The sequence below is a fragment of the Varanus komodoensis genome, unplaced genomic scaffold (genome assembly GCF_004798865.1).
Source record: "Varanus komodoensis strain SLA01 unplaced genomic scaffold, ASM479886v1 scaffold2, whole genome shotgun sequence".
In the NCBI taxonomy this organism is placed as follows: domain Eukaryota; kingdom Metazoa; phylum Chordata; class Lepidosauria; order Squamata; family Varanidae; genus Varanus; species Varanus komodoensis.
Window position 1 is genome coordinate 66545846 of NW_025335568.1, and position 22321 is coordinate 66568166.

General features: G+C 46.3%; 1 protein-coding gene across 3 annotated transcripts in view; it reads right to left on the reverse strand.

Annotated features, from left to right (window-relative positions):
* Positions 1 to 574: 574 nt before the first annotated feature.
* EFEMP1 (EGF containing fibulin extracellular matrix protein 1) overlaps positions 575 to 22321 on the reverse strand; it is a 56733-nt gene continuing 34986 nt past the window's right edge. For 2 of the 3 annotated variants that reach the window (XM_044428589.1, XM_044428591.1), the window contains 7 exons: positions 14510 to 14632; positions 14080 to 14199; positions 7739 to 7858; positions 6889 to 7008; positions 5313 to 5436; positions 5004 to 5220; positions 575 to 3961 (listed from right to left, as the gene is read on the reverse strand). In XM_044428589.1, coding sequence (XP_044284524.1) covers positions 3803 to 3961; positions 5004 to 5220; positions 5313 to 5436; positions 6889 to 7008; positions 7739 to 7858; positions 14080 to 14199; positions 14510 to 14632 — 983 coding nt within the window. In that variant the 3' untranslated portion in view covers positions 575 to 3802. The remainder of the gene's footprint in view (positions 3962 to 5003; positions 5221 to 5312; positions 5437 to 6888; positions 7009 to 7738; positions 7859 to 14079; positions 14200 to 14509; positions 14633 to 22321) is intronic. The other variant, XM_044428592.1, reaches the window with a different exon arrangement.

A 22321-nucleotide genomic window follows, 5' to 3' on the forward strand; every position in this document is an offset into this window, starting at 1 on the left:
GAAAATAGAAAGGTTTTGGCCTGGTGCAGAAAAGCCTTGGCACCAGGTGCACCTCTCTGGAGAGCATGTGCTGAAGTCGGGACGCCGTGCTTACGCTCAGTATTACGCTCAGTATGCTGAATCTTGCATTCAAATATTCTGTACTCGTACAAGTGTGCAGGGCTTCCAGCTCCTGGGAGAGCGTGCCCGTGCCATGTGCAACCGCCAGCAATTCCAGATGCAAGGAGGACGGGCAGACAATATTGGTGTGGATGGAAAAAGTTCGACCTGGCATAGAGTTGGCTCCTTCTGGCTTGTATAATGGGAGCTACGCTGGGCAAGGGGGTGTTTCATTCCGTTTAGAAAGGCCAGTGCAGACAGGAAGCAGCTCCCTAGAAATCTTCCCTGGCTAAGATCACCGTAGTCCTTTTTCTGGATCGTACACGCAAGCTTGTGCTCCACCAATAAGCTGTGTCAGAGTGCAGCTGGTGTTAACTTGTGTGTTCCTGTGAAATTAGCACTGACATACACCAGCTGCTGATCTGGTTTCTTTGAGTGGTCTTTTAGGTTAAAATAACTTGCAAAACAAAACAAGTCCACAAAAACAGGTATATTTATTCATTTATTAAAAAATGTACATCAAAGAGTTCTCTGCTAGGATTTTTAGGTAAGAAATGAGAAAAGATTTTGCATATTACAAAAGGATGTATGGAGTTCCAGATCTTAATGCACTTTTTAAATGAAGACTGTACATTTAGAGTTGCAATTCTCAGTTATAAAACAGATACACACACACACACATATATATAGGATAAATAAGTCAGTTTTGTTGTAGAACGCTTAACAAAAGAGAGCCAATTCTTGGATCCCAAATTCTGAAAATACACCAGACTAAGCCAAAAATTATTAGAGAGAGGAAAAGAGAGAACAACTTACAGGCAGCTGTTTCTTAGATTAGCGAATCTTAGTATACAAACATATATTTCTCTTCCCACCCACCCCCCTCTTTGCTCAGGAACTAGAAGGATTGTTGTGTGCAACAAGAAACAATATACAGAAATATTTCTCCAAATGATGTTTTCTTTTCCATTGGGAGCTTCACTCATTGTTGGCAAAGCATTCTGCTTATGTCCCATTTTTCTCGGAACAGATAAAATGTTAATGGGTGGTTTAAGTAGAAAAGATCTGCCCAGTATCTGCAGCTCAGGAAACGCCCAGTGCAAACTCTTTTCTTTTTATGATGCTCATTAGCTCTAAATCATATATAAATATATTGGAAAATCTTCAATATGAGAACAAGTAGGTGCCTAAAGAACAATCTTGCTTGCTTTCTCTGATCTGTATTTATCTGTATAAGGCACTTAAAAGGGACAAAGAAAAGGGGCTATATTATGGGTTAGCCAAATGACCTTCATCGAGACAGGTGGCCCGTGGTTTGTGGACTGATGGAAAGAGTTCAATATTTCAAGGGCCCTGGAGGGTTGCAACCTCCCCCTCCCCCCGCAAGCCTTTCAGGAACAATTATTTTTCCATAAAAGGACAAGTGGCAAACTTTCACATCTACTAGAGACAGAATTAGTTGCCCTATGATTGTTCAAGAACAGCCAGCCCCCAAAAGATTCCACACAAGGTTGTTAAATTGAAGGATGCTTGAGCGGTAATAAGGAACAGGTTCCTGTTTGTAAGAACCATGAGTTTTATGTTACATACAAAGAAACAGGACTTTTGAGCTAGAACTTGTTGGTGAATCTTGAGGTCCTAGCAGGAAACAAAGTAGATCTGCCCAATCCTGCGGAAGAGAAAGCTATCAAGGTTGGGGCTACTGACCCCCAATAACCCATAACCTAGATTCTATTTCCTAGGCATACTAAAATGATGAAAAAATAGAAATGGACTTTATTCACCTGAATGGTCCAGTACCTTTGAAGCTGAATTTGGGCACAATCCTGTCTATGGATGGAAAAATCTGTCCGTTTTAGTTTCCTTCTTTTTCCTATCTTAAGTTTGGTACATCAAGAAATGTCTTAAGTATAGTTCATTCCAAACTTTGAGGCTTTTATTTTTAAAGCTTGGATGAAAATTTGGAAGCACTTTTGGATACACTTCTAATGCATGGTTTTTTAAATGTTATTTTGCCTAATAAATGCATGTTTGTGTACATTTCTTGATTGGAGAACTTCATTGCAAAATTTGGAGAAGTGCAAATTTCAAAGGATAACTGAGCTTTGGTTTGCATAGTGATCCAAATATGCAAAATTAGGTGAGTCCACATTAACATTAACATGTGAACTGAATTAATTTCTCCCCGGTTTCTAATGCAGCTAATACTAAGTGTACATGGATCCCATGGAATTTATAATCTCAATGGACATGAAATGTGGTGCTCTTTGGCTGGGTGACATCCCATATGATGTTCTTGTGCATGATTTCTACAATATTTTCATTAACATATACGCTACAGAATACACTTATGAATTGGCTTTCTCCGTTGAAATGAATGGGGCAGCCTTGCAGACAGAGGGGCACCATCTGCTCTTTGAGCTCTTGTATCCATAAGCAATCACTGGACAGAGGTGGTTACACACACACACACACAAACACACACACAGAGAGAGAGAGAGAGAGAGAGAGAGAGAGAGAGAGGGAGAGAGACTGCATCCTTCAGATGGAAAAGTATCATATTTCCAACCTCTGCTGAAAAGGAAAAGGCACACATTACAAAACCTCAAAGATAGCAATCCTGTCCCCACTTTTAGGGCACGGCCACTGAATTCATGGAGAGGGGCAGTGAACATGGTTGGGCACTCTGGCTCCACTCCACTGCCTGCTGCTTTTTAAAAATCATTATTATTGCAATTATACTCTGCCCTTTTCCCTCTTTCCCAAGGCAGCTTCCATGGCCTCCTCCTCATGTTATTCTAACAACAACCCTGTGAGGTAGGTAAGGCTGAGAGCCCACGACTGGCCCAAAGCTGTCCAGCGAGCTTCCCAGCGACGTGGGGACTGGAACTCAGATCTCCTGAGTCCGCACTGCCAGCGTTGCACTGCATCGCGTGGACGCAGGCATTCAAGCATGCAGTGCCACTTGCTGTCCTGCTCCCCCTGCAAGTTGCTTGTGGGCCCACTTAGCCTCACAACGACTCTGTGAGGCAGGTTATTCCGAGAGTCCACAACCAGGAACCCAACGTCACCCCGTGAACTTCCTGGCTGAGTGAGAACTCCAACCACTACACCACACTGCTCTTCATGAAAGATGTTCAGCGCAAGGTGTGAATGCCACTTAATACCCTAACCAGGTGCCTTCCACAGCTGGACCACCGCTGTCATCATGGGAGTTCTGGGGCGGCTTATTTGGAGGCCTCCATCCTGGGGCGGCTGCCACAGATCCTTCCCCGTGACTGGCAAACTGCGGCATGCGGAGCTTCCGCACAGCCAGCTCTGGTCGCAGCTTCTGCTGGACAGGTTGTGTCTGGGGCAGGAACTGCGCACGTGCGTCCGCTTCTCCTGCCGCCTCCATGCATTTAGTGGAAAGAGTAGAAATTTACTGGGCTGTGGGTGGACAACCAATACAGGTATTATAAGAGTAGGGAGAAAGCAGACTTTATACAGAAAGTGGCAATGCCTGGGTTATACTTCAGAACATGTACACTACTTCTGATTTCTAAGCGTAAGAGCATGGCTACAAGTACTAATTTCCTTAATAAAGGGGTTTTTCCTTAAAAAAAAAAACAAACACGCCATGTAAAATCTATAAATAAATTCATAAGTGCTTCATTTAAGGGAATATTTCTTTGGTTGCTTGCCGATTACTTAACTGCGGAGACTAGAAAGGATAGGGTCCCACAATCAGTGTTAACCTGAGCACTGAACTTGACCGGTAGTTCATACTGTTGACTGTGAGGAGCTCCAGGTCAATGATATGTTCTCGGGGTCCTGTTAAGGGCTTTACCAATACGAGCATCGCGCTCACCGGGGTGTTTTGCTGAAAGAAAATCAAATGGCTTTTTCCACCTGGAAATGTATAGTATTCCCTCCAACCCTCCCAGAGTAATATTCAAAGATGCATGACTTCATTTGCTTTAGGGACTGTGTTTACCAGGTTAGGGGCTGAATTTGGGTGATTTCAATATTCCTATGAAAATTGCATGTAGTCTTGTGTATTGTGTACAGACTCAGCTGGTAGAAAAAGCAAAATTTAGCTCAGCAATAATTGTCAATCATGCACCAAATGGACTTGAGCTTTCAGCTGGAAAGGAGGAGCTTGCTTAATCAGACAGGTTTTTTAATTATGAAGTGAAAAAGTGGTGCAGGAAAAACCATGCAAAATGGTCAAACCCTTGCAAATGTACGACAGGAGGGGGAAAACAGAGGGAGAAATAAAAAGATGGCAAATTTGATCACAGGCTTCCCATAGCCAAACACCTTGTTTACAGAACGCCAGTACACCAGGAAACAGAAATGTAGGTACCACAGTCTTCCTGCTTATGGCAGAGAAGCACTGAAGCATGGGATCTCTCATCTGAATTCAGAGCTGCTACATTTTTGGGGGTCTGGTGATGGCTATACCACATGTACCTGCTGTCGTTGCATGAATGAGGAAAAGGCAGTAGTGATGCAGAAGAGGCGAGGTTAGTAATAAGGTGCTGAAGGTGGAAATAAGTGGAGAAGGAGAAAAGGACCTTCAGTGCATGCTCTAATGGCACATGGTGGAAATGCAGCAGGCGTGTCACTGCATGTTGCCTGGATGCCCAGCTTATGCAAACCCAGCTGGACCGAGGCTGCTGATGGTTGGCACCAGCTCTGGTTGTGCTGTGGCGCCTCCACGACCTGTGGCCAGTGAGTGGTACCACAGCTGCACATTTAGCAGGGGTCCAGTGGCAGAATGGGGCCCAATAAGAGTGCTTCTTCCCCACCAAATGCCCCCGACTCTGACTTGGTTTGGGCTTTTTGAGCAACGTCTTCGCATCTGCTGACCGCCAGGCCAGAGAAGAGAGTCATTTTAGCGGAGGTCACAAAATACTCACTCTCAGAAAGAAGTCTCCGTTTTCATTCCCAGACTTAATCCGGAACGTGTTAATTGTATTGGGGAAAATCGTGGTTGCCTGGATTTGGAAGATATCAGATGGCACAGTTCTCTCTGAGTGGATGCTCATATACTTGTAGACAATGGAATATGGCAGTTCTCGACAAAGGGGATTAGATACCGAACAAACACAGCGACTGTAAAAGAAACCACAACGACTGAAAAGGGAAATCTTTCCATGCAAAGAGGAACTCAGCTTTGCTCTCTGCAAATGATGCTTGTTAAGAAATTGTGGGTGGGCTTCTCTTACTTTTCTGAGGCCAACACGTAGGGTTCTTGGCAAGGGTTCTTTGGATAACAACGATAGCCACCGTGATAATTAGAGCACATTTCATCTTCCCGGCATTCATTACCCACTTCACATTCATTTATATCTGTATCAGGAAGGAAAGCAAAGAAAAGTTTTAGAGTTTTGCTGGCAGAATCTTTTGACTGGACTCATTCAGATACGAGATCTGAGCTTGAATCTGCAAGATATCCTGGAATATGGTACCCAGGGTCAGCAAGTAATTCTCTCTACCCTCTTTATCTCCCCACCCAGTATTTTGCACTTGGCTTCAGTCTGTGCCTCTTGAGGTTTTAATTATAGCTTCCATATAGCCCAAAGTGCCTGATCTTGCCTAATCTTGGAAGCTAAGCAGGACTGGGCCTGGTTGAAATGTGGATGGGTGACTTAAAAGTTGTGAACTGCTCAGGAAGCTTTCTGGGGGCAGTACAGAAATATGATGATGGTGATGATGATGATTAGATTGCACAAGTCCGAATCGTGTCTTCCCTGATACATATAGCAGCTTGCTTTGTGTATGCCGGGCTCCATTTTATTGTAGGGTGGTGGTTGTTGTAATGGCTACCCTATGAATCACAGCCCCCTCAGATGGCCTATCCATGACATCCCTGCTCAGCTGTTCTAAATTCAAGGCTCCGGCTTCCTTTATGGAGTAAATCCACCTCTTATCTGGTCTTCCTTTTCTTCTTTTGCCTCTGACTTTCCCTGGCATGTTTGTCTTCTCCAGGGAGTCTTGTCGTCTTATGATGTGTCCAAAGTAGGGCTGCCTCATTTTTTCATTTTTGCTTCTAGGAAGCTTTGGCTTGATTGGATGTAGCATCCATTTGTCTGCCTTTCCGTCAGGCCAGGGCATTAGCAAAGCTCTCGTCTACCACGGTATTGTCCAGCACCACAAAGCTTGCCAGAGGCTTGTTTCTTGCTCCCTGATTTTTTTGTGCCCATCACAGTGAGTAAAACAGACTTACCAGCTCTCTGGTGAGCCACGGGCCTTGGCTGGCATAGTATGCTGCGCCTCATCTGAGCCTATTTTATACTTCCTCTTTTAATGAGAATTGTGCCACAATCGTGGACTGGCCTGCTTCTCTCTCTCCTGTTTTGACATAGGCTTTTATATCTTAAAATTAATTGCCCCCCTCCCCTGCTGCAACCAATATGGAGGGTAGTTTCACATGGATTTCTGCCACCTATTCCCTAGGTTCCTCCTGGTGAATCTCCTCCCGCAACCCCACTCCACACCCCCTTCTGCTGAGCCTGGAAGTTCCATAATTCCTGGCTTTGTGGGGAAATTTTCTCACCCCGACCGTCAAAGTAACCTTTTAAGCTTTTGGCTGAAGCTGATCCGCATATGACCACACACAACGATTTGAACACACAGTTCCCCAAACCAACCTAGATACAAAGATGGAGGACAGTTCTTTTCTTTCACAACCACAGTGAGACAACTCTGGGGCAATGGAGTATTTCAAGCATGTATGATTAGGCGCTTTAGAAGGAGGGGAAAATCTTTTGCTTTAAGAATGCAGGTGTTTAAGTTACTTACCTTGACAATTCCTTCCCCTGACTAACTGGTATCCGTCCGGGCACATGCAAGAGAATCTCCCTGGTTCATTGACACATTGATACTGACACATGAAATTAGAAGTTCTGCATTCATCAACATCTGCAAAAGAGAGACAACGTTTGAACCACGGCGGAAGTGCCACGGCTGAGCCGAAAGGGCCCCTTTCCTGCCAGGTTTGCAAGCTGCAAATGGAACCCCTCTCCCCCTCTTCAGTAATTATTTTGGGGTACTGAGACCAATAAGCAGGAATTAGCGTCCCTCCTATTTAACAGTGGTGTCAGCTGTGCTTGCTTCTATTGCTGGCTGCTGTATTCTTTTTGTGTGTTTTTTAACCCACAAGAGACTGGAATGAGGGAGCTGGCAGTGCTGCTCTTACTCTGATTTGACTACAAAACAAAGCAACACAGCCAATGAAATACGAAGCCCTACGTCAATTCGGATTTAAGCGAGTGATTCTGGTCCTCACTCCAGCATGTTGCAGTTAAAAGAAATAACATGAAAACTGGCGCTCAAGAGAAGCAGAGCTGCCACTGCCAATGAAAAGGGGTTTCCTCCAAAAAAAGAACCACCCTAATTCAAATGGTAAAAAATGGCAAGTGAAGATTTCACTCAGCTGTGGTTATAATCCGGACTATCTACACCTTAGTTCCCTGCAAAACCAACCAACCAGCCAACCAAAAAATTCACTAAAAAAACTATTGAGGAGCAAGGAAGAGGAGACCCTGCAGTCATTTGCATGTCAAGTCTGTACCGGTGATGCCGACATTCCCAGAAAGACCACCTCCAACCTCCCTTGGAAATCCCACCAGTGGAGGAGACCATTGCTCACCATCACAGCTGATTCGGTCAGGGCTTAGCTCAAAGCCTTGATTGCACTGGCACAGGAAGGACCCCACCACGTTGTAGCACAGCTGAGCACACGGGTTGCTGGTCTCACATTCGTTTATGTCTAGAAGGAAACATGAAGCATCTTCAGTCCTCCAGTGTCAGGTATTTAGGTGTGTTCTCTGGATGTAAGATTGGATGTAATGCATGTAAGATTTTGTAGCTTGGAGGTTATGATACATCTCCACAAACAAAGAGCTTTCCCCCTAGTCCTGGTCTCTTCCATACAAGTGGAAGTAAAGTGTGGGAGGCTGTGAGCAGCGGAGTTCACATTATAGGTATTATGGCTGAAACCCTAAATCAGAGGTGTTGAATGTCTTCCAGCCCAAGGGCTCAATTCTGTTTTGGAGAAGCTCTTGGGGTGCTCCGTATTCCAGTGCAACCATCAAAGGATCATTGTCGAGGGAGATTGGAGGAAGGTGAGGCCATCTGGTGGGAGACTTGGATGGGAGCTTTTGTACTCCAGAGTGCCAGATGGAGCCCTTGGCCCTGAGGTTGCGCACACTTGCCTTGGAAAGGGATACCGAACGGCTTTTCATGGTGGAACTTTGCAGGCCATCCGTGAATCCCCACAGCACTGGGTGACTTAGCAGGAATGATAGAATGCAGTTAGTCATGGCCTTGTGCACCAGCCTTTTCCAACCATACAGCTCCCAGACGTGTTGGACTAGAATTTCCATCATCCCCAACTAAAGGCATCCAGCTGTGACGTCCATGACCAAAGGCCATGCAGACTGGGGATGATGGGGGCATCCAGGGTTGACCGGGTTGGGAAAGGCTGGTGAAGAGAATGCTAAGCTGTGGACAAGGCTCAGAGTGCTGGTGTTTGGCGATGGTGCTTTCTGTGGACTTGGGTTCTTTTGTGCAAGATGCAGGTGGGTTTAGATTGAAGGAAAAGCCGCAGCCTACTTCTGTCAGTGTCCAAGAAAATATGGGGCCTCTTTTGAGCAGTAGGCTTGTTCTGTGTTTGTCCAGAAGGGAATCTTACCGTGCAAAGAGCGAAGCTTTGTGAGCTGCTCAGAGAGCTTCAGCTGTTGTGTGGTACGGAAAATAAATAACTAAGCTTTTTGGGAGGAGCCACAGATTTCAAGCAGAACCTGGCTATACACAGCATTGATTGGTTGACTTCCTGTGATGTCACCAAGAAACCTCACTAATCTCCAGTGCAGTTTTATAATAGAACAAAAAGTATTCTTTAAAAAAGAAGAAGAAATAATAAATCGGATTATGAAAGAATGGATAAATAAGTTTAGCCATTCATATTTTTAAAGGGATACTCTTAAAAATAAAATATAGATCAACAGCTGAACTGAAGAATAGGGAAGGGCAAGAATAGCAGCAAATTCAGTTTGCTGCTATGAACATCTGTCATTTTGGCTGCAAAGCTCAGCTCAACCACTGCTGGTTATTCCTACTGGTTCTTGCCTTCATCTGGACTTTTGCAGATGTTAGCAGAGACTTTAATACTGGGGTGCGGCTGTTCCGCATTGCTTTGGATTGCTCTATTCTGCAGTTGATGTAATATAGTCAGATCCATCAAAGGAATAGAAAGATTCAAGACTGCCTTTGAATCACACCAGTTAATAGAAAATGCATTCTACCTTTCCATTTGTTTTCTGATTTTTACCGAAAGTGTCAGGTACTATCCTGCAGGGGAACCCGCCCCCCCCACAAAAATTCCCAGGCTTTTGTTCCAAGAAAAAGATGATTGTGGGGTCATGCTATTATGCAAATTAATATTAAATTATACAGTGAATTATTCTCAATGTTAACTCTTTTAAATGAACATATAACACACAGCCTGCAGCAGGTTGGAAGGAAGGATTAACATAATACAATGGTATATTATATAAATATAAATATAATTTAGGGTTATTTATTTATTGATCTGTATGCCATCCCATTACCATAAGGCTCTCTGGGCAGTTCATGACATATATTCATATGAAGTCCATTCAAATGAAGGGCAAGATCCAGCCACAGTTAAATTCTTGCAGCTCCCATTGTTCTCAGGGAAAATTACACGCGCACATGTCTAATTCTCACTAGTATTTGTGGGATTTCTAAAGAATCAGCACAGGATGAACCAGGCCAGAGGAAATATGAGAAACTGTCAGGCAATATGAGAAACTATCTTGGGCACCACCACAAAATGGCTGACATAGGAGATGTTGCAAAGGACAAGCAACTGGCCCCAAAGCCCGAGTGCAAGTTAGAAGTAAAGTCTGAGCCCTGACACATTAAACGATGCTTTTGAACCCATGGTTCACAGCAACCCTAGATGCTGGTTAAGAAACTGTATTATTTTACTTTGATTCTTTAAACAGGGCAGAGGTTATCTTGGTGGGCACCAGTATTTTATATTTTTATTTATTTTATATTGTTAATTTTAATTTTATATTGCTATTTTTGTATTTTATTGTATTTTATTGTGTTTGTAAGCCGCCCCAAGGCTTCGGCAAGGGGCGGCATAGAAATGTTCTAATAATAATAATAATAAAAAAAATAATGCCCACAAGTACTGCTTTGCCTATCCTGGGATTAGAAGAACAAGTCCTTAGAAAACTAGAGAGAGGCCATGCAGTCGCCATGCTGGATCCACAAGCCCAACCTCTGCCTGCCGTTTTTGTCGACATTGTGTGATTCGTGTGGCAGTGGCAGGATCATGTGATTTCTGTGCCGAGACTGAGCAAAAGTTCCCCTCCCTTCTGTGACACCATTTCTGAGCCGCTAAAGGGGTGTGTGCCCACGGGGGATTTTAAGCCCTATTTCTAGGAGGGGGCCTTTCCAAGAAAGCTGCAGAACGATGGTAAGTTGGGCTGTAGTGTTGTTTTGAGTGGCAGATTTGGAAAATAAAAATGGCAGTTACTAGGACAGCCGGTAAGTAACATTCCCCTTGAAAACCAATGAAAACTGCCCCACAAAGGGGGAAAGAGAGGATACAGTTTTGCCCCCCCCCCCCCATCAATCCCATCCCAATTCCAGCAAAACTTCTCTTTGTTTTCCCAGTAATACCTAGAGCTATGAACCCAGGGAGCTGGGGTTTTCACCTGCTCAATCTCGTGAGACACCACCAGAATTAAAAAAAAAAAGATTTCCAAAAGCTTAAGGACTGCAAACTGGCTTAAAAACACCACCAGAATTAAAAAAAAAGATTTCCAAAAGCTTAGGGGCTGCAAACTGGCTTAAAAACAAAAACAACAAAACTGAAACCCACAACTTTTATACTTACTAACTGCAAACTGTTACTTGAACATAGGCTTGTGTCCAAAGGTGCTGAATTTTTTAAGGAACACAAACACCTTCTATATAGCCTTCCTTTTTAGTGGTCTGTTTTTACGCAGCTCCCATCACTCCACACTCTGAAGGAAATTCAGGATTGGTAACCAATTGTTCAGTATATTTTAACAGTGATGACGAATATTATAGGGTTTATTTTGTCAGAGTTACTTTTCCTGCTTTTAATAGCTTTCGTTTAATTCACGGTCGTATGGCCAGGCTGCACGGCGGGAGCATTTTCTTGCTTAGTGGAGGATAAATTTAATAAAAACGAAACACCTGTTGTTCATTTGTCTGCCAAATTCCACAAGTTCAGACACATAGTAAACTACCATCCTGAGCCGTGTGACAATCTCGCATACAGAGAATATGTGTGTTGGGGGGGGGGGGAACCCGGGGCCGGACCAGCAAGCCGCTTCCACATGGCCAGATCAGCCTTCCCAGGCAGGTGCCCTCCAGATGTCTTGGAGCAGAACTTCGACCATAGCGGGCCGTTGGCTGCGCTGGCTGGCGCTCAGGAGAGCTGCAGCCCAACCATCCGAGTGAAAAGGCTGGGGAATGCTCCTCCGGGCCACCTGTGTGGTCCTGCCCAAGCATTAAGTGCACACTGTGTGCAAGGCTCCTGACCACGTATACAGAGCTTACTTGTGTACAGTTTGTGTGCACGTAGCAACTGTGCCTATAGCCTATTCGGCGTGCAGGAGACAGGCAGTAAGTCCCACAGTCCACCTATGGAAGGGTCATCTATATGCAGTCCCCTGTGCATGTACAACTGGTAGGTCCCCTCACCATGCAAGTGCCTGGCCTGAGCAAGCACAAGGAGTACGCAGGGAACCCTGGAGACGTTTTGGGGTGCTGCATTCCAGTGGTGGATACATCCAAATGCCTACACCTCTTCTTGCTGGTCAGACAGACTTAGGAGAGACATTTCAAGCTTTTAGGGTGGGAAATAGTTGCTCAAAAGTCAGGAAGTTACCAAATGATCGGCGGTTAGGGGCAACTCCTAGACTGGATTCGGATTCCCCTGGACTAGATTTGGCCCACTGGACTGCAGTTCAGCTCCTGGTGTGTGAGAACTTTCTTGATGGTGGAGTCTTATGTGTGTTTAGACAGAGAAAAGCCTATCCTTCCCATCATGCCCCAGGCATGTTGAGAGCCATTGCCCTTTTTCTTCCGTCTAAAGGTGCATGTGACATGCCGTTGTTGTTGTTGTTGGTTGTGAAGTCGCATCCAACCCATCGTGACCCCAGGGACCACATTCTTCCAGGCCTTCCTGTCCTCCACCTTCCCCCAGAGTCTCTAGCTAAGCTCCCGTGCCTTTAGCTAACTAACATAATTACTGCTGTGAGACTAAACTGTGATGTCTTAGGGCTTCTGGTCCTAACCATCTTTAAGCATTAACTCTAACTTGACATTTCTTGTTGTGCGGGACAAGATGATGTTACCATGCCAAAGGTTATGGATTAAGAATTGTAAGTGAAAAATTATTAATTCAAACTAATATTTAGATATTAGAATGGTTTTAATCCAGCAAGAAAACAAAGGGGAAATGCCAAAAATTAAAAAAATATATAATTAAAATCAATAAATCAAGTTAACTCAAGGAAGAATGATGAATGGAAAATTTGTGGCAAAGTCAGAGAGTACCACAAAGAACCTAACAAACAGAAAGTTTGTCTAAATAAAAGGTCTTCACAGTTCATTTAGCAGTGCAGTCAAACAAGGCTGCCTATGACCCTCCAAACTTGAAGGGTTACAGACATCCTATGAACTACAGAAGGGATGCAGTGGAACATCCTGACGACTGATTGCATCACATAAGTGTTTGGGCTCAGAGAAGGGGCTGAGATACTGCCTCCCACCCCCCAGAATGCCCACAGCCCTGATCCCGTTCAGCTGGGGTCCCAGTAGGACGCACTGCTTGCTTGATGAACTGTGGAAAACTGCCCAGCTACTGTGTGGGAAAGAAATAAAGCCATCACAGCAGCCCATCTCCAAGGTTCTTCCTGTGACCTTGGGCCACAGCTGGTGCGCTTCTTTCTGCCCTGGCTGTGAAGGTAGAGAGCGGGTGCTCCCACCACCCAGAAGACCTGCTAATATGTTTTTACGGAATGACAGTTGTTTCGTTATGAGACATTGGATACAATCCAATGTGATATGTGTCAAGACTTGCCTTTTCCAAAAGCATGATGCTTATTCAGGTTTAATGTGCAATCCCAAATGCTGCAAAAAAAAAAAAAAAAGTCCAGAACTCCCAGGATGCCCCAGTCATCCTGGGTGGGGCATGCAAGGAATTGTGGGTCCTTTTTCTGTCCACGCATGCATAGGGTCCTGTTTTAATAAGCTGCAATGCTGAATGAATTAACACAGAGGGGGAAACCTTCTTTGACGCTTTTGTGAATTCTGTCCAAACACACATGCACCCCAATCTCCACACACACATGCACAACTTTCCCAATAGTCTGAGGAATGTTCCTAAAGCCAGCAAATCCCTCAGTCTCCCTGCTCTGAGAAGACTGAGCCCTTGCATAAATTGGCTAAAAACTCAGAAACCTGGTTGTGTTCCTAAATTAAAACAAAACAAAACACCAGTGCAGAGTCAGCTTGAGAATAATATCATAACAACCAAAATAAGGGTAACGATCGATCAGTGTTAAAGAAAATGCTAAACGCCATCAAAGTCCACCCTGACAATACAGACATCTGAATTGTTCTCGGTGCTGATCCCCAACCTGATGCTCAGGAGAGTCTATAAAAGAAAAGCAACAGAAAACATCTTTCAAAGAACCGTCAGCACAGTTTTGGTGCTTGGTCTTCCTGGTTTTGACAGGTCATTTGGACATGAAGACGGCCCTAAGCCTTCTTATCTTATCAATTCCATCTCAACAGGATGGCATTTCTGTACTTTTTCCATGTATTCACCCAGACAACCTTGGCCATGAGGAAGCCTTACCATGTTCAGAGGTGCCCATTTCTGCATAAAGTTACTTACTGCAAGAGGCTTACCTGCACATGTGTGGTTGTCAGTTGTTAACTGAAAGCCAGCGTTGCACTGGCAGTAGTAGGATCCGGGAGTATTGACGCACCGATGGTGGCAAAACGGAGGGATAACACATTCATCTGTGTCTGGGTTCCCATGAGAGCACAATTGAAAAGGAAAATCATTACACAAATGGAGTTAAAACAAGAATGCATTGCTACCATATATATCTCCTGAAATGCTCAGGTGTTCAAAACAAGCCAGTCTCTGCCTCTCAGCTTATAATCTGATAGATACAATATAAAGGGATACGGAGGAGAGAGGAATGCAAGATCGGTCAAGAAGAAAGCTGAAGAAATTGAAGACTGTCTGCTTGTAATAACAGGAGTGTTGCGCTTCTTTCAGTGCAAGGTTCAAAGCACTAGAGGGAGCCTGGTTTCCCAGTGCAGTACTTACCGATACACTGCTCTCCTCGCTTCTGATAGCCGGCTGGACACTGGCAGCTGAACGAGCCTCTCAAATTAACACAGATCTGATCTGGCCGGCAGGTGTGGATGCCGGTTGCACACTCATCAATGTCTTTCCAGAGCAAAGAAACAAGAAGGGTGGCAAGGTTATACTCTGTGAAAATGCAGGCCCGATTCTTCTATTCTCCCCCAAAACCTGCTTGCAGAGGACATGAGGGCAGTGGAGACCCAGATGCATAGTTTGGATCATATGCTGGTGGAACATTGCAGCTTTCCCTTCCCGTGGCTCCAGGCTGCAATGGCTGGCTTGACACTAGCTTCCCTACAGGCCAACATGGGGTTACCTTCTATTCAAGCAATTTCCTCACCCTGAACTTATTGGTGCACTGTGGGAACTAATCATGGGGAAATGGTAACCATGCATGAACAGCTCAGCCTTCAGTCTATTTCCACCCTTGTGTAAATAAAGATAATCATCCATACGATTGGCTTTCACACCATTCAGTCCACCACTGAGGGCTAATGGAGCACTACAGGGTGAGCAGCTAGTTTGGGAAAGGCTTTTCGTGGTCCAGTATAGATGGTGATCATGGCAGTCCTCATCGCTCCACTGCCATGGAGAGTCGGAAAGGACTTGCAGCTGTACTGATCTATAGCAACAAACCAGTTCTAGCCGTTCTTGTCTCCCCCAGGAATAGTTCTGCAAAGCTAACTGCCCATTCCAGATGAAGCCACCCCAAAATATGCTTTGCATTACAGTAGGAAGCAGTATGGGGAATTTCCCTCCAGCAACAGTGAAGATTGTAGGGAAATTCAGAGGGTGTCTTGTCTGGACACCGTTTGCTGGACTGACTTGTGTGTGGACTGTGCTCCTTACTTGGATCCCTTAGTACAGCTAACACTGGTATAAGATAAGATCAATACATAAAAATTCTGCTTCAAGAAACACACATATAGATCAATGACATTTTTAAAAAGCCAGAGCAATATCTAGAATAGATATCGGGGGAATAAAAGCAAGGAAGGGAAGTAACTCTAGCCCTAAGCCATTTCCTAGGTCTCTCCCACCCTGTGTGTGGTCCACAGGCAAAGCTGGGTTAACGCGATCTGGTTTTGGAAGGAGGCAGCAGGTGCAAATCCACCTCTACATTCTCTTAGGAACACCCATCATCTGCAGAGGATAGTGGCAAATGCATAAAATAGAGCTATCCTTGGAAATCCTCCTGATAAGAATTTTGGATCAACAAAATAGTTTAGAGATCCACCATTTTCCCTTGAAGAAACGGTGCAGTGGGTTGTGATGCCTTTACTCCTTCTCTTTTATCCCCCCCCATCCCACTAAAAGATTTAACACAGTGCATTTCTGAATTGGGTTTGTGTGTGGCTCCCAGCCGTGTGCTTGTTATAATCTGATGCAGTGCTGCGACTTGACTTCTTCTGGCACTCAGCACCAACTGGAAGTCTCTAAGCTGAATAAACAAATTCCTTAAAACTAGTTTACAAATCCCTGCTGAACTCGCTGCATTTGTTCAGGAACTGGGGACGAGTGGCGGATTCCGGGTGGGGCCATGGAAAAGAAAAGATGGATTCTTTCTCATGCAAAGTGAAAACAAAGTTGACCACAAGTCTCGAATCACAAATAGAAGCAACTGTTTTGACTCTGTTCTTTGTGCTCACCCCCACCCCCACCACGCACATCCAACTGCCCACATGTTTTCCAACATGCTTCCTTTCTATCTGACGGCTCAAAAGAAATTTTCCTCCATCCTGCCTCCGTCTTTGAACACAAAGCTGTTATCAGTTTTTAAAAGCTGGCGCAGGGCTAGGAAAGTAGATGGGCAGGTGGAATGCAGATTTTTGAAGAGTGCGACTTAGCACAATGCCTGCCTTCACAGCACACAGGCACACGGCACAGCGCCAGCTCCAGGTTTTCGTGGGCCTTGGAGAAGATGCCCTCAGGGAGTCCGTCTTCGAGCCCAGTGGCTCGTTTTGCTCCTCTTCCTCTGGCTCGCCGTCAGTGCCGCTTGCTTCATGGGTGCAGACCAGCGAGCAAGGAAGTGGCGGCAGGCGCATCTCTTCTTGCGCCACCATTGTTGCGAGAGGCAGGTGAGCGAGCAGGTTGCGAGGGCGAGCGGGAGGAACCCCTCTGGGGGCTTCTGTTGGGGACCATGCTGGGGAGTGGGCTCTTGGCAGGGGCCCGGCCATGCCCACCCCTGAGGATGGCCCTGCGGGCATGTGGGCCGCATCCTGCCCAGGTGACCGGCCAGTGCCTGCATGTGCCAGCCACACACATTCTTTGTGCATGTGCCCTGCAACGCGACCCCCTCCGAGGGGGGCTGGGTGCCCCGCGCCCCTTGCCCTGCCCTGCTGCATCCTGTGCGTCCCTGGGTGGTGCCAGATGGCACACCACATGCAGCCGGGCACCTCGGCTGCTCCTTGCCCTGGCGGCCCCAGCCAGGTCGGATCGAGCACAGCCTCGCTACGTGACCCTTCCCTGGCTTCTCCTCCTCGGTCATGCGAGTGCCAGGCTGGCAGATTCAAAGCCACAGGCGCGCCAACACAGAGAACTCCCCAGTTGCAAAGGTTTCTCCCCCCCCCCCCCCACAGCCTGGTCACCCATCCTCTCAGCCTGCCTGCTAGGTACTACACCGGAGGCCTGGTCCCTTATAGCGGAGTTGGGTAACCTCAGGCACGGGGGCCAGACTTGACTGTCCTGGGGCCCCAAACAGGCATGCCCCTTTCCCTGACCCCCACTGCGCTCTCCGATCATTCCACAGTTCCCTGGCTTTGGTGCCAAGTCCCCCCTTTCTAAAACATTGAAGTGCTTCTCCTAAGTCTTAGTTGCTGACAAGAATTGCTTTCTGCTGCCACCCCATGCAAGGTCCTGCAATCCCCAGCATGCCCAAGCAGCATGGGGGTCACGGGGCTTTTTTTCTGTCCAAATATGCAATGGATTGCAAATAGAAGCGACAGCATGCTGGTATTTAACATTCTTGTTGCCCCGCCGGCTTGCCCTTGGCTCCACCCCTTGCCTTCATCCCATCCCCCACTGCAATGCAGACGCAGAGCGCTTCCCTCAGATTGAATTTGGCTTGGGCTGGAAGGGGTGGCCCATCCCCAATTTTACAGCTGGAAAGGGAAGGAACTCAGTGGAACCCCAGGCCAGGTGCAGCCATGGCTCACTCGGAAGCTGCTCCCGTTCCTCAGACCTGTTGGTTGCCCTTTCCTGAAACTTTCTCAACTCTACAATATCCCTTTGGAGGCGCAGTGACATATTCTAAGGCGGGCTGCATCACAGATTAGCCTCATGATTTGAGTGAGTATATGTGAGCAAAGTCTTGGGATCGGCACTGGAAACCATGGTTTAGTATTGTGTATGAACCTCTGGAAAGCCAAGGGCCAACACGTCCCATCACCTCCTCTCCTTCGCCTGGAAAAATGAACTGTGATTCAGTTCCCGGCTTGTTATCACATATGAACCAGAAAGTGAGGTTCAAAACACACTCTCATTTGGAAATCATGGCAGTAATCTTAACTATTGTTTGTGTTAAACAACACTTTCCAATTTGTGTTTAACAACAAGCCAGGAACTGGGGAAAATGAAATAGCATCATAATTTGTTTCTCTTCCCAGCCGAGTGGCCAAAGCAGAGGGAAGGATCGAATATGACCCCCGAGGCTTTATTTAGGCTTGGAGAGAATTTTGTGCGTAAGGAAAGGGCGGGCAACGTGTGCTCCTCCAGATGTTTTGGCCTACAATGCCCATCAGCCATAGCCAGCAGAGTTGATTGGAGTCATAGGGCAAACTATTGGAAGGATCACAAGTCGCCCTCCTGTGATGTAAAGCTAAGTCTTAATTTAGCATTATGTCCAAACCAGACCACAGAGTGTTACGATGGAGTACTCTTTCAAAACTTTCCAAAATTCCAGTCATATTACTCTGCTGCATAAAAAAAACAATAAGAACCACAAATAAGTAGACTCCAATGACCATTCTGGAAGAATGGGCTTGGGTGGAGCCAATCCTTGGGCCATTTTCAGTACTGGCAACAGGCCAGATCTGAAGATGCACTTGTGTGGACCTCTGTTAGTGCAACAGGGTGTTCATGCAACCCAAGACAACTAGCTCAAACAACAACTTCCAGAGTGGGAAAAGTCAGTGGCATTCCCTTCTGTGCACACTCTGCCGACTTGGTTCCATTCAGAAGTTCTGGCTAACTTCTAGTTGCACTAGTGGGTGCTCGTTTCTGGTTGCATTAGTTGATGTTCTTGCTACACCACTAATTATGGGCAATCCCTGCCTTGTCGCTCACTATTTCCCCCCACTGCTTCCCCCACCATTGAACGAACAATGACACCTTCTGCTCTTCTTTCCTTATAGACCTACTTCATCTGTCCCTCCTCCTGAGGATCTTTTGTTTGTCTCACTGGTCCATCTAGGTTTGGATCGCCAACACGGACTGGCCGCAGCTCTCCAGGATTTCAGGCAGAAATTTGTGTAGTCCTGCCAGGAGATACTTGGATCTGCTGCATGCCAAGCAAGCAAGCAAGCAAGCTACAGACCCTGAATTGCAGGTCCATGCAGCCAGTCCCTGTGACGCAGCTGCCACCATAAAACCCCACAACACACGGCAACAGCTCTGGCTTCTACAACCATCCTGAGATTTTTGCACACACATACCACTTCAGCAAGCTTACCTTGTAACAATTAGGAAAAACCAATTAAGCATGTGCTTTCCCAATTATCTTGCTATCCAGTGAAGTTTGTGGGATAGACAAAAATAGCGTAAGGAGGTTTTTCTGGAGAGGGAAGTAGCACCAAGGAGCTCCTACTCCACCTCTTTCAATGCAGAATCAACACCAGTCTGCATCGCATTGTGCTTCCCCCACTAGGTTCACTAAGGGCTACACTTCAGTGATCTCGCCTCGTTTGCCAAAAATGTGCCCAATGCAGAGAGATTTAACTGTTTTGTCCCTTCCACTGCTGACTCTGGCAAAATGCTCATTCTGGATGAGCTGCTTCGAGCTTTCAATAGACCCTTTTTAAAGTAGGGAGCTCTTTCAAGCTGTAGCTGCTGATGCTCTTCAGAGCTCACCATCTTGTGGATCTTCACCGGAACCGCCATCATTGCAGCGCATGGACCTGACCACCGGTCCCATGGATTTCATTGGCACTCACTTCCCCAAGTAACCAAGCTTAGGATCTCATCGCTGCGGTTCTTCTGTTCTACACTTACATGCCTGGCTTCATTCCCTTTGGCCGTGACTCATTCTTCCCAGAACCCCTGACTCATGCGGCTCACTTCCTTATGTAACCTTTTAATCTCCACAGTTTACTTCCTACAACCAGATAATCACTCAGTGATTATTTCAGTGTGATTCCCACCAGCCATTTACACTTCACTGTAATTATTCCTTCAACACAGCTCTTTTATGTAACAAGCAACAGGTTCTCTTGATGCCCTTTTAAACCTGTGTCAGCCTGGAGTCCTTGGTTACAGAGCAGTACAGCTGGCCAAGCCAAGCATGTGCTGCATCTCGTTACTCTCGGTCACTGGCTGCAGGACTGGAAAAACCCAGGCCCTTGTTGACCACAGACCTAGCAATCTGGAGCCTAACATGCATTTGATAAGAGGTGGGACTCAGCTTCCTTGCCACTGTTGGCACCAGAGTCCAGCTGGGTAGAAGCGCCAGCGAAAGCAGGGCCTGTAACACCCTAGAAATGTAGCAACAATAGCAGCAGCTGCACATCAGGACCCAACACAGCTGGGAGAACGCAAATTCTGTCTTCTTGAGAGGCACCAACAACAGGCCACAACAATAAAGACCCATTTATGGGGGGGGGGGACCACTCTCCAAGCCTGAGCTGTGACTTCTCCATTGGACTGATTTTCCCCTACATCTCTTAACTGTGCACACTTACTCAAAATGAGCCCTCCCTCCATTTTCAGTGGGGCCTCTTCCCTAAAGAGTGCATGTAGGTTTGTACCTTAGAAGATGGCAATTATTTATTTGATTGAATCGTTGATTGATTTGATTTTTATCCAGCCCATTTGTCAAAATGGCTCATCAGGTTTTCAGTGTTAGAAAATGGGTATTACCTTGGGATGCACCAGCATGGAATGGGGACCAGCCATTCTGTGGATGAAGGAGAAAGCAACTGCTTTCTCGGAAGCTGCAAAAGGGTCTCGCTTTAACTCACCCTTCCAAGGTAAACAAGGACACACCTCGAAGTGGCTGGCAAAGGGTGGCATGAAAGAGCACAGACCTCACCGCATAAGCTCAGCTCATGAGAACTTCGGCAATGGCAAATGTGCTCACCTTTTAGTGCCACAAGACTCCGTGTTGTTTTCAAAATATGGTATTTCCCATAAAATAATATGTTAAAAAGGGAGATAGGCATTTCCGATTAAATAAGCATGCCTAGCCTGTGGCTACCATGCAAGGGTCAAGGGATCCTCTCCCTCACACAAGGCCTTGTTGGTTGGCTTGAGATGTACAATGCGAGGAAGACAAAGAATCCTTCCTCCAGCAGCTCCACTGGCCATCCATGGTTTTCCCCTTATCCCACAAAATGCTTTTACTGCAACAGACAAATGTGGCTTACTGGTTATGATGTTTTGGCTATTTTGTCTTTGCAGGGGGGAAAAGCACCTGTGCAGATGACGTATGGTGCGTGAGCTTCCCCTCCACCTATTCCAATAAATTTCCTCTTTTCACCCTGCAGCCTTTTCTTTGAAGGACAACACTTTGAAGAGCGCTGGCCAATTATGTGCATTTGTCTACTGTTTGAAGAAAGATTTTCCAAGCGCTAAAGGAAATCCATTAATCACGCTCTATCGACTGCACTTAGGTGATGCCACGGCCCGTCCTTTGCATAGCTTTCCCCAGGAGATCCCTTGCAGCTAACGCCAGGCACAACGGCCATTTGGCCCTCGATCCTCCCTCGATTCTTTCTTGCTTTTTGGAGCAACTTTAGTAACTCTGCAAATCCCCTTGCGTTCCTCCCTCTATTAGCAAGCTATCTGCAATCTCTGTCGAAGGCTTTTTTTTTCATTTCCCTTGCTACTTCCTTCCATGTTTGGAATGTTGTGCATCTGGGCCTAGTGCCCAGACAACTTTTAACTCCTTGGGTTTGGGAGCCTGAAGATTTCAATAAGAAAATAAGACCTGTCTTCCGAACGAAGGTCTGAGGAGTCCTGAGCAAGGTGGCTCCCTGCCTGCCCAACCATGGGCACAGCAGTGCTCTGCTCAGGTGCCAGGTGGCCCTCTGTGGTAAGCTGCCATTTTAGTTTCCCACAAAGCCTTGGATTGGTGTCACTCTGGGGCATTGTGGGAAATTTAAGTGGCAACCCAGTGTTCAACCGATGGGAACGGGGCAGGTGTCAGTGGCGTGAACCCTGCTAGATGGCGAGTGCTAACCTGGCTAGTTGTCAGGAAGTGGCACTGGCTTCACACCTGCGTCTCCCACTGCACACGTTGAGATTCCCCCTTTCCTTGAAAAAGCCTCTTCTCTCCTCTGCCTCCTTTTCGCTCTTCCTTCCAAAGCCCTGTTCTTTGGTAGAGCCTTCCTCGAACCATCACCTCACCTGACCCGGTGCCGGAGTCACAAGTCTCACATCCCACAACTGTATCCTCCCCCAGCAAACTGCCCGGAGAACCTGCAGTGTCCGTGCAGGACACCGGCCTTTCTGAATAGCAGGCAGTGCTGGGCTTCTGGTCTGGGATAAATGCCACATGGGGTTTTTTCTGGCCTCGTCTGGCTAAGCCAGCATCTCTTGTCTGGCTAAGTGCAGCCTTCA